Source organism: Sebastes fasciatus, chromosome 3, assembly GCF_043250625.1.
Source record: "Sebastes fasciatus isolate fSebFas1 chromosome 3, fSebFas1.pri, whole genome shotgun sequence".
Lineage (NCBI taxonomy): Eukaryota > Metazoa > Chordata > Actinopteri > Perciformes > Sebastidae > Sebastes > Sebastes fasciatus.
Window position 1 is genome coordinate 23,019,924 of NC_133797.1, and position 12,675 is coordinate 23,032,598.

Consider the following 12,675-nt stretch of genomic DNA (forward strand, 5'->3'; position numbering starts at 1 on the left):
CGCTGATCTATTCGTCTTTCCTCCCTTCTCATCTATATAGTAGGAATTCAAATTGACATAGGTCTTGTTTTGCTAATAATAATTGGTAATCAAATATGCTAAGCTGCTGCTTTAACTGTACTGACGATGAATTGAATTGAACTTGTTTAACCTTAGGCCCTCAATAACGCAGCCTTGAGAGGAGCTTCGTACACCCTCCCAGATGGAACTATTATAGTGGACCCAAGGAAACCAAAGAGCCCCAACCTGGCAGCTGCCCTGCAGAATCCCTATCTAAAGGGTGTGTCCTTCACCCTGCCTGATGGAACCATCATCATTGACCCACGGAAACCAGTTGGCCCTAACCTGTCTTCAGTGTGTATCTGTTACATTTTTCAACTTTGTTGCAGCAACTGTTTGTTTTATTGTCTCTTTTTTCATTAACCCAGTGAAAATCATTTAGCCATTACAGACTTAAGAAATTTTCAATTTGATGACAATAATTTGCATAATTTAGCAAATTGTTGTATTATAACCTTGAATAACTACCTGGTGTCTTGCTCTGTAGGCTCTTTCGAATGAGGGCCTTCGAGGTGCATCATACCGGCTCCCTGATGGTACCCTGGTTATCCCCGGCCAGAAGCCCAACCTTTCATCTGCTCTGAGGCGAAACACGGCACTTCGGTCTACAGATCTCTATAATCTAACAGAAAGCTCTGGGCTGTCAGGCGCACCCAAACCCAAAACTCCCAACCTATCCTCTGCGCTGCGGAACGAGGAACTTCGTGGTATCAATTACAGGTAGGGAACGACACTATAAATGGAAACTAGGACAGAGAACGACTTGTTTTGTTTTGTTTTGTTTCCGGTTCGCAACCTGTTGGTGCCAACTTCTGACTAAACTACTACTGCTGAAGCCAAGTTTTTTGCTCCAAATCAGTTGATAGAAACGCGCCTAATTCGCATTTCTTTTTTTACAACATTTCAAAAGTTTACTTTAAATTCCCTTGACAATTGAATGGAAACATGGCTAATTTCAATGTCACATTTTTATCAATGTCGTACAACCCTGTGTTACATGTTCTTAATTGAAAAGAACCTTTCCTTGTTCCACAGGCTGTCAGACCGCTCTGTTCTCACACGTCGGTTCCATAACCCAAGCCTGACTGAAGCCGTCCAAAACCAGCAGCTTCGCTATGCCTCATACAGGGTGCCAACAGGCCTGCAGGGGGAGGATAACCGCTATGCTGTGGTTCCACCCTATGGGCCGCACTCAGGACACTGGGCCAGGAATGCCCGAGGAGGAGGGGAAGGAGGAGAAGACGTGTGGGCGGCTGAGAGGGTTTTACCACACGAGACGGTCCAGAATCTGTCAAAGTGGTCCATGTACAGAGAAGAAGGGGTGTTAGAAGGATTTTCACCCACACCTCGACCTGTGGGCGGACAGCCTCGGGACCCAAACTGGGCTCCGGACAGAGTTAGAGTACCTGGCAAAAGCTGGTATGACAAGGTAGCTACATTCATGTATTTATTCATATGCGTCTGTAGAAGTCAGCATTTTTGGAGGATTATTTTATGGCAGTTGATGGACAATAAATTGGGATAGGGATTAGTGAGATATAGACATTATTCAAGCAATAGCTGTGAAGCTGGATGGCCCACAAAATCATTACAAAAACAGAATATTTGAATTTATGCATATTTTATATCAACTCTACATCAACTGATAACAATATCCCTCAAGCTTTGACAACGTTGCATGCCAGTGTTGGACTAATTACATACCATTATGTGTGTGTGTGTGTGTGTGTGTGTGTGTGTGTGTGTGTGTGTGTGTGTGTGTGTGTGTGTGTCCAGATCTACGCTATCCTGAGCATGCCCACAACCGGCCACAGGGTGAAACGCTGGGCGGAGGGGATGGAGGACATGACACAGCTGCCGTAAGCAGAATCCAGTATTAACAAACAGCTCCACAGTCATTCACGTCACACACTTTACAAGTACTTTGTTGCAGCGCAGCTCATTTGGATGCATATCCTTTCAGTTTCTTCAAGCTACTATTAACAGTGTACGTGTGTGTATTTGTGTGTGTGTGTCCCAGTGTGCCTGAAGGCTTCAACATTTGTGGAGTTTAGAAAGAAATCCCTTGCATTAAGTATGTGAAGTATTTTATTAAAATACAACACCCAAATAGATCTCTCTTTACATCCCGAGGAATCCCCTTCATCAGATAGTTGTGTCATTTATTATTCCACAATTATTTCCTGACTTGCTGCAAAGTAAAAACTCTCTCTGATGTCTGATTTTGACGTCTTGAATGTCACTGGAAAGTAATTAATATTGGATGTCAATGTGAGTGTGGGCATCCAGCTCCAGTGTGATAATATGCTCTCTGTATATGAGTTTAATTTTATCTGTGTTTAATTTCAGTGAGCTGAATGACACCACAGTTTTGATGAACCTGAAGAAGCGCTACGACCAGGAACTTGTATATGTATGCTTCATTTCTAATATGCAAATTAGATAACTAATATCATCAAATGTCATGGACGCCGTCTGCTTCCTCCACTCACCCGCTCTCCTTCTTGTCCTTTTCTTTCTCTCTTTTCGTCCACACAGAGCTACATAGGCAGCATCCTCGTGTCTGTGAATCCCTACAAGTTGCTCAACATTTATGGGACAGACATGGTGCTTCAGTATGAGGGCCGCGGCCTGACTGACAACCCTCCGTAAGACCTGCGAGTGTGTGTGCGTGTGTGTGTGTGTGTGTGTGTGTGTGTGTTAGACCTGGCTAAATTTGTTACCTCCAGCAAGGAGGTTACGATTTTTGTCTGGTTTATTTGTCCGTTGGTAAGCAGGAAATCTTAAAATGTGTTTGCACATTTCTATGAAATCTGATGGAAAGTTAGTAATTAGTTTTTAATTCAGAGAAAGCATTTTTTTAGAAGATTTCAACTACGGATGTCACGAGAAACGATACCGGTATATAGTTATTCGGTACCAAGTTGATGCCAAAATTCTGAAAACGCGACAGTGCTTATTTTTCTACAGTACCACAGGCACCATAGGTACCGGGGATCAGGGCTTAAGACTTACGGCGTACCGTTGTCCCGGGAATAATAGAAAATGTTCCTGATAATGCTACAGTAGCCATGTTTCCATTCAATTGTCAAGCAAATTTTAAGCAAACTTTTGTTTCCATTAATTGGTTTGGAGAGAATAAACTCGGCTACAGCGTAGTTTGGTCAGAGGTTGGCGCTATAGGCTACGCATGGCTGTAATCCATCAGTAAACAGAGTCGAAGAAGTAGAGGTTGTGAACCAGAAACAAAACAAGTCGCCTTACCCATCTAACCATCTATGAGAGAAAAAATGGAAGGAACATGTTTCAGTTGGGCAACTTTGAATTGTTCTTTCATGTCAGCTAGTATTGGCCATGTTTAATGCAGTCCAGAGACAAAGACGAACATTTGCACGTTATGGGAATATCCGAGAAGACGCTGACAGCATGAAACAGCTGATCAATCATGGGAGTTAAATGTTCGCTACGTCAAAATTTATTCGGCAAAAGTGTTTCCATTATTCATTTAGCACATCAGCTCTTTTTCGACAAACGCAAAAACCACCTCAAGGGAGCGTAAACTCTATTGCAATTCAGGAAGTTTTATCGAATTTTGCCGAATCCCTACAGCTTTTCAAATGCTTCTAAATGTGCATAATAATATGTGAATGGAAACACAGCTATTGTGAACAACAAATCCGTGTTGACATCGACAGGAGTAGACCTTGTAACGTTACTTGTTAGCATCCGGTGGGCAGCAAAGCCCTGTTTGGCTAAATAACCAAGCTAATAGCTAACGTTAACGGAGGTTGCATTGAGTTACATTATGATGTAAGCTCTATTCAGTAAAAATGAGTACTGGGCGAAAATAAATTATAACATCATGATGTGTTGAAATGTAATCTTGTGAAATTTAGTTTTTGCCGAGAAACTTGAGGCGGATCATCAGGAATTAATAATAAATTTGCAAAAAACAGTATTCCAACGGTAATAAAAGACCGGATGTTGAAGTACATGGGATTTATTGTTTTGTTTTTTACCGTGTTATCGAGAATCATGGAATTTAACTGGTATTGGTATCGTCTACAAAACTTCTGGTAGCATGACATCCCTAAATTTCAACATCGCAATATAAGACATTTCTTTTATATTTTCACTATTTTTTCACTCAATGAATATATGCCACATCTATCCCATGATTGTCACTATGTGTATTTTAAAACATATCCAGGTCCAAATGCAGATAAAACATTAAATAACCAATTTAAATGACAGTGCAGCCTTGGTGGATGAGAAAGCTCTCTGAGGGCTTTCTAGTTTTGAAGAGAATACACCAACAAAACTCTGTCTAACCTTTAACTGTAACCTTTGAGCCTGCGTGTCCCTGTGTGTGATTGTGCTGTCGTACCACATCTGTCTACCTGTAACGTAAGCTGTGCTCTGAGTTATAGTATGGTGGTAAATAGAAGTGTAAATGCCAGCACTCTCAGGTGTTAGTTAGAGGCTCCGCTTACGCTGCTGTTGGTTGGTTGCCAAGGGAGAGTTTGGTTATGGATTTCACTACCACTTCACATCACACACACAGGCACACGTACACACAACCAATGAGCATATAAATATGTTTTTTCATTAATAAATATTCTTTTGTGTTGCAGTCATCTTTTTGCCATTGCTAATCTCTCATATACCACCATGATGGATGCCAAAAAGGACCAGTGTATTGTGATCAGGTAGGAAAAGCTGTTACTGTCACAGGCAACATTTCAACTAGCAGCAATTGGACAAAACTCAACACTTAAACAGTGAAATGCTATATGCTCAGGTTGAATTGTTTTAAATTAGATTGTGTATCATCCTCTTTATGAGTAATGAAGAAAAAGAAGTGCTATAAAAGTCTGTTTTTGTTATTACAGCGGAGAAAGTGGGTCAGGAAAGACTGAAGCTACTAAACTGATCCTGCGTTACCTGACAGCCATACATCACAAAGGCAACGTCACACAACAGGTAGATATATACAATATATTATCAGTACATGCATGCTAACGAATAATGTCATTACTGTGGTCATTTAAGATAACTGTTAATGCTTTCCGTTCTCTGTTCTTCTTGACCGTCTCCCATCAGATAGAGGTAAAGTGTTCCTTCGCTTGTTTTTGCTCTCATGACGACCACCATCCCTGTTGAAGGTAGCCATGGTAACATTTCTGTCTGTGGTGATTGGTCAGATCCTGGAGGCCACGCCCCTGTTGGAGTCTTTTGGGAATGCCAAAACGGTGCGCAATGACAACTCGTCACGCTTTGGCAAATACACGCAGATCTACATGGAGGAGTGAGTAGTAACACCCTCCACTAATGTAGTGAAGAACTTAATACAAATCAGCAACAGTTCAGTCAGACAACTCACGTTTCAAATGTTTATTACAACAGCAGAACACAGTTAGAGTTTGGCGTCTAGACTCCGGCCTCATCACTCCCCGCAGATATGATTACATGAGATATTGGGGAGTGATTATTAAACCTATCCCCCCCCCCTGAATGAGCAGCAGCAATACTGATGCAGAGCAGCAGCGACATTGACAAGGCAGAGGCAGAGATGGGAAATTTTTGCGGCTTAAATAGATTGACAAATTGGGAGGGTGTGTTTGGTAGATGATTTGGAGAGCGAGGAGTTGACTGCTGGAACTAGCTCGCAGGCGTCGCTCCATTTTTGAGTTTTCAGGACTTCCAAGTCCAGAAAAGTAAAAATCTAGAAACAAGGATTTTCCCTTGTTTCTACAGTAGATCATCAGAATCAGATCACATGATGTAATAGTTGTATTCTTAAAGAATGAGCTTTAAAACCAAATTAAGCGTGGTCATCGCTCCACTGACCTTCATGTCACTGCCTGAGACATTGCTACGTTGTATTAGTCCTCCAGTCCACAAGTTGAAGTGTCCTTGGGAAAGATACTGAACCCCAATTGCTCCCAAAGGCTGTGCCATCGGTGTGTGAATGAGAGTATTTAGATTCGATCCTGATGCAATGCAGCCTCTACCATCAGTGTATGAATGTGTGTGTGAATGGGTGAATGCTGACATGTAGTGTAAAGCGCTTTGAGTGGTCGGAAGACTAGAAAGGCGCTATATAAATGCAAGTCCATTTACAGTATGTGTTGCACCAATGCCTGATGTGATTTGGAACAACTGAGGATTTTCCTCCTATGGGCAGCACTTTAAACTTTTTGGATCTCATTCAACTTTTAAATTAAATAAAGAGTACAGCAGGCGGCATATTGAACATCGACCTCAAAAACTTGGAAAAAGTTGTTATTTGTCCAGGAAATGTGTAAAAATGCCATTTGATTTTCACCTTTTCTTAATCCCATGATGCCAGACTATATTTGATTGTTGCCATGGTAATGTGTTACCATAGTTACTGTATGTCATAGCTTAGAATTAAACAATATTTCCGTTGAAATCTGATCAGACACTTGTCTACAACAGATTGAGTGCAGATTGGCTGTAGTATCTCTGGGATAAACACGAGCCCTTGTAAACACTAGGCGGTTAGTTAATTTTTAACAGGGTGGATGGTTTGTTTCCTTCAAAAAAAGTCACAATTACAAATCCGTCTGCTACTTCAGAACCACGGACAGCACCATGGATTCATCAATATGCAGCACTGTTAGGATACTGATATTTCAGAGCCATGGTTGTAGCCATAGATTTTAACCTGCACAAACCTCAGTCAGATAAAGGATCAATGAGTCGGGCAGACTAGACTAACATATTCAACTAAACAACCGCTCTGCACCTGCACTCTCTCTGCTACTATGGGATGGAGAGGTGGGATGGCAGGTTAACAAGGGCCATGCAATTTGGTCATTTTGCTAACAAGAGGGATAGCATCCCCCCTCAAATCGCCCACTGCTTATAAAGCTAACAAGCAGCCTTTATATTAGCTTAACTCTGAATAGGCTTCTGGTCACACATGGTCTACACACACACACACACACACACTGTGGGCTTAGTGGAGAATATGCTAACATGTCCCAGTAACACAGTCAGATGAGTAGCTGATCTTCTGCAAGAATAGAGAAGATCCAAGCACATTACACATGCATGACCTGTTACTTAACTCGGACTTACTGTGTGTACGTGTGTGTGTGCCTGCCTGTGTGTGTGTGTCATTTACAAGGGGTGTAATCAGCGGTGCCATAACGTCTCAATACCTGTTGGAGAAGTCCCGCATTGTCTTTCAGGTGAAAAACACACACATGGACTCAAACACACACACACACACACACACACACACACACACACACACACCCAGCAGGACAGGTGGAGTCTTCTTACCAGTGAGTCATTGTGAGAAAGAAGAGATTGTAGAGGAAGAGGTGTCCAACATGTTGCACTCTATTGTTACACATCGCAGTCTGTCCATCAATCATCCATCCATTCGTGTTCTCTACACCGTTATTTCCATTTCAGTAAATCTACCATCACACATCTAAATTGTAGAGCTTTTCTAATTGTGTATGCATATAAGTGTGCACACGATAGTTGATTTATGTCTGTCGTGTGTGTGTGTGTCTATGGGTGTGTGTGTGTGTGTGTGTGTGTTCATCCACAGGCCAAATCGGAGAGGAACTATCACATCTTCTATGAGATGCTGGCAGGTCTTCCTCCTCATGAGAAGCACTCACTGTATCTGCAGGAAGCTGAGACTTACTACTATCTGAATCAGGTGCTGAAATATGAATTACACTCTCCCCTCACACACACACACACACGCACACACACACAGAGCACAGGTAAGGAGTGGCCACTGTAATCAGTTTCACAGTCACATTAACAAATGAGATGTCAATTTTCTGAAAATGTCACATTTATCCTACAAAGTGATGAATGGCACAAGCGTAAAACTCATTGCGGCACCCAAATACAGAGTAAGGGACCTTTGCGGTCTGGAGTCTTTGTATCTGAGATATGTTGAGTGATGAATGTAATGTGCTGATTTCTGTCCAAAGTGGATATATGACTCGTGGTTACTGTGTGTATCTTCTAGGAAGGCTTGAATGATTGATGTTGTGATATTTCTATTGTTCTTCAGCGGTGGTTACGACCCCTTCAAACAAAGCCACGTCTACTCGTGAGCCTTCGTCATATGTCGCATGAGTCTATGAGTTTAACCAGAGAGGAATTTTACCTTCTCAGATTGTTTCATTTGAGTAATTTTCCCGAGGAGCTGAAACTATCCAACATTTCACAAATATGGAAAGAATGGAAAAAAAGTGTGAAAAAAATAGATATAGTTATATGTTGTGGCGTGGCTCTGGGGATAGTGATGTAATCCACGAGCCTCTGGCTGCACGACTGCTTCACTCAGAGCAGCTGTCAATCATGACATCTCACCTCCTTTTTTATAGCATCAAATAACAAATTTAAACCAAACTTATCAGAAAAATGAGCACGTGAACATACGTCAGTGTGATGAGAACTACCTAAAATGATAGAAACCATCTTTGGGAAAAAAATATTTGACGTGTACTTTGACTTTTTAGTTTGGCCCATGTCCCATCCGCTAACATGGAGGGGGCGGGCTACTGCAGCCAGCCACCAGGGGGCGACCAGATGTTTTGGCTTCACTTTTGGGGAGCTGTCATGTCATCTATCTTTATATACAGTCTATGATTCAGACTGAAATATCTCAACAACTATTTAATGGATTACCATGAAATTGTGTACAGACATTCATGTTCAACAGGGGAAGAATTTTACTGATTTTGGTGATCCCCTGACTTTTCCTTTAGCTTTTGGTTTGCTATTCACGCGACAGCCATTATGTTTTCGGGTTGTCTGTCCCATTTTGTTGAATGAGATATCTCAGGAACGTCTGGTCAGAATTTCTTCAAATTTGGCACAAACATCCACTTTGACTCAAGGATGAACTCACCAGATTTTGGTGGTCAAGGTCACTGTGACCTCAAAAAACATATTTTTGGCGATAACTCAAGAATTCATATGACAATTATGACAATTATGACAATTTCACACAGATGTTTAACAGGATAAAATGATGAAGTGATGATATTTTAGACAAACATGGATGTAAACTGCAACTTGACTGGTTGGTGGAGGCATACAACCACCAGGCGGTAATCCTAGTTGACCTTGTGACATCAGCCTCAGCTGTACTTTGTGTTTAGTGTTGGTTTATAGAGCGTGTTTGTATGCTGACGTTTACCATTCAGGTCACAGTACAACCGCAACCCCTCAGATTTATCTTGCATTTAGACCTGATGTGGTACAATACAACTTTATTGTCAGTTTACATTGAAATTCATTTTGCATCCTCATGCAGTTCCGTTCAAGAAATTTACTTCCAGGTTAAACATACAGTTACACATATGACACTTTCATAGACGTACAAAACACATTCAAACAGTTATGACAATTTAACATATCACATTATATCCTCTGGATTCAGATCTTATTCAGCAGCACACTGATTTTGGTTTAGCAACAGGATAGACTAATGTATAAAAGAATTGTTGTGATTTCAGGTTTATGTTATTTCTCTGATAGAGTAGCCCTGCTCCTGCACACTTTGTTGCCATCATTGAGCCGGTTTGCTCTCTTTGATTTCTTTGCACCACTTTATGAGATGTGATGAAACACAAAGTAACACAAACACGTTTCTCATGGCAAAGCCGATTAAAGATCCTTGACTAATTACATTGTTACTACTCCAAACACATTTGGCTTATGTTTTTTAAATAGTAATGTAACTCCAGGCTGAAAAGTAATGTTTCACTGCCCTCTGTGGTTAGAAGTGTAGTCAGTAACCACGCCCAGCAGTGATGTCACAGTGTACTGACCAGGAGTAAAATGGATATTGAACTGTTTTCAGTGGTCAGTTGACTATTACAAAAGAAAATAGAGATTGATGTTGGTTGTTTTGGTGACAAGACACGTCAGTGGGGCTGTAAAGTGTGGTCACAGCTCCGGAGAGACAGATGGTTGGCTGGTTATCCTGGTAGCTTGTCCTTCTCTGGTGCAATGGGGAGTAAGGTGGAGGGACCGTTAGACCCAGCGCTGCCCACGTTGCTACTGGCCACCAGTCCGCTGTTCAGCTCATTTTCTGTAACCAGTGTAGCATGAAAGCATGGCAGAATTAGCAAGCTAGCTAACTAGCCAGCTGTCTGCTACTTAGCTAGCTAACTCACTAATCCCACCGAGATCAAAGTCACTCATCTGGCGATAGCACTGTGCTTTCCTACGCTGTGACAAGAGTGTGTGGATGAACCATCAAGTTTTTAAATTTGACTCATTAACTGGTGGCTTTGTAACGCTGCTACTCCACCGCTCGTTTTAGTCGTTACTGCAAAACTTCATCTCAGTGAGTCCGCAATTTGCCGTAAGTCAGTTTAGTTTCATACTAGGGATGGGTCATGATTTTCAAATGGTCATTCAATTATAAAAAATTGAAAAGTTTATGTTCTTAGTTTATCATGTTGTTTTAAAAAAATATATTTTCCCTTGTATTTACGTCGCAGGCGCCGCCTGGTAGTAACGTTACTACTGGTAAAACGTGTGACATGTTCAGTTTGGCTTTTTTCCGTCGGCGTGTGTGATTAGGTGTGTGCACCGCGCTGCGCCCCTCGTAGTTTCAGCTGGTAGATCAGCTTCAAGCGGTGGAACATCGTAAAACACACTTCATTCAAACCCGATAGAAACAACATAAAACCATCTTAGTTAGTCTTTCCACTGGTCTCTTCCGCTGTTCCAACAAAATGGCTGAAATAAACCGTTAATTCATCGCGGTTTTCGAAAAATGATCGACTAGTTCCCATTGATTATCGAATAGTATTTTTGCTAGAAATGCACATCCCTTGTTTATGTGGAAGTCAGCCCGCTACAACGGTCGCAATGGCAATGGTACACATAAAAATGTCCGCCGCTCTTACCATCTTGCCACGTTGATTTGAATGGGAATATCCGTTCTACTTCTATTCTATTTCTATGGTACTGACACACCCTGGCGTATACTTCTACATCACTGCATCAAGGTGAGAAGTTCAACCCCCGGAGGTCTGCAAAAACAAAACTTTTAGCCGTTAATAAGTTGCTCCTTAATTAGAGATATGATTAAACAGTCTGAGGGTGAGTATGTTGGTGTTGATAACAGTGTGTGTCTGTGTGTGTGTGTGTGTGTGTGTGTGTGTGTGTGTGTGTGTGTGTGTGTGTGTGTGTGTGTGTGTGTGTGTGTGTGATGTGTGTGTTCATGTGTGCAGGGAGGGGATTGTACCATAGAGGGAAAGGATGATGGAGAGGACTTCAGGCGTCTGCTGAGTGCCATGGACATTCTGTGTTTCACCCCAGAGGAGCTAAACAGCATCTACAGACTGCTGTCCTCCGTCCTCCATCTGGGGAACGTCTACTTCCAGCCACACCAGGTCGCTCTGTCACACACACACACACACACACACACACACACACACACACACACACACACACCCAGGCCAAATAAATGCATTTAATTTCACGGCTGAATGATAATGATGATGTTGATAGATGACGGTGATAATGAATGTGTATGCCTCCGTACGTGTGGGTGTGCGTCCCTGCAGGCTGAGGGTCAGGAGGTCGCGTCTGTGGTGAGTGCGCAGGAGATCAGGATGGTAGCTGAGCTGCTGCAGGTCTCACCTGACGGCCTACAGAAATCTGTCACCTTCAGACTGACGGTAAGCAGAACACACTTATCACACAAGCCATAGATTAGGGTAATTACATTATAACAATTAAAGAGATGTTGTCAGATAACGGATGTGTTTGATCCCCCAGGATACAGTAAGGGAGAAGATCTTCACGCCGCTCACAGTGGAGAGTGCTGTGGATGCCAGGTGAGTGAGTCTGAATATAGTATCTGTTAAATTAAATACTACGCGCCTACTTCTACATGGAGTAACCTGAAATAAAAGCCTATCCGATTGTCTTATTTGAGGCTTTTTACTGTCGTCATTTAAAAAAAATGAATCATACCATGAGACGACTGAGAGGGAGTGAAGCGTCTTTGATGTTCTCATCCAATCTTTGGTGGAGGCATGTGAGGACAAAGGACGTCAGGGCTGGGGGAGAGATTTTTCAGATGTCCTCTGTTTCCATAGGAACCGGGTTTTCTGTTTCCATAGAAACCTTATTGTGTGTTTTTCATAGAGATGCCGTTGCCAAGATCCTGTACTCGCTGCTGTTTAGTTGGCTGACGGAGCGCATCAACGGACGGGTCTACCCTCGCAACGAAGCCCTCTCCATCTCCATATTGGACATATATGGATTTGAGGTCAAGCTGAAGAATGATCTCGCTCATTATTGCCACAGCGCTTATGCGTCTGAGCTGACCTGTTAACTCCCCCACTCCCCTACTGTCCCCTGTCTTTGCCCTCCAGGAGCTACAGGTGAACAGTTTTGAGCAGCTGTGCATCAACTACGCCAATGAAACGCTGCAGTTCTTCTTTAACAAGGTCATCTTCCAGGAGGAGCAGGTCAGGGAAACTACAAGTTCATATTTCCATACATATATTTGTATTTTCCCAGTGAGGATGGATTTGTTGATTTCAAAAGACATCTAGTTGTAAACCAGCGTAAACATGGTTG

General features: G+C 42.2%; 1 protein-coding gene across 1 annotated transcript in view; it reads left to right on the forward strand.

Moving 5' to 3' along the window:
• myo15ab (myosin XVAb) overlaps positions 1-12,675 on the forward strand; it is a 70,700-nt gene that overhangs the window by 17,817 nt on the left and 40,208 nt on the right. Inside the window, exons 5-21 of the mRNA XM_074629692.1 lie at positions 157-354; positions 548-780; positions 1,096-1,489; positions 1,837-1,919; positions 2,410-2,473; positions 2,599-2,708; positions 4,695-4,769; positions 4,953-5,043; positions 5,164-5,169; positions 5,265-5,368; positions 7,217-7,280; positions 7,652-7,765; positions 11,316-11,477; positions 11,652-11,765; positions 11,866-11,924; positions 12,238-12,361; positions 12,468-12,563. Of these exons, the coding sequence (XP_074485793.1) occupies positions 157-354; positions 548-780; positions 1,096-1,489; positions 1,837-1,919; positions 2,410-2,473; positions 2,599-2,708; positions 4,695-4,769; positions 4,953-5,043; positions 5,164-5,169; positions 5,265-5,368; positions 7,217-7,280; positions 7,652-7,765; positions 11,316-11,477; positions 11,652-11,765; positions 11,866-11,924; positions 12,238-12,361; positions 12,468-12,563 (2,091 nt within the window). The remainder of the gene's footprint in view (positions 1-156; positions 355-547; positions 781-1,095; positions 1,490-1,836; positions 1,920-2,409; positions 2,474-2,598; positions 2,709-4,694; positions 4,770-4,952; positions 5,044-5,163; positions 5,170-5,264; positions 5,369-7,216; positions 7,281-7,651; positions 7,766-11,315; positions 11,478-11,651; positions 11,766-11,865; positions 11,925-12,237; positions 12,362-12,467; positions 12,564-12,675) is intronic.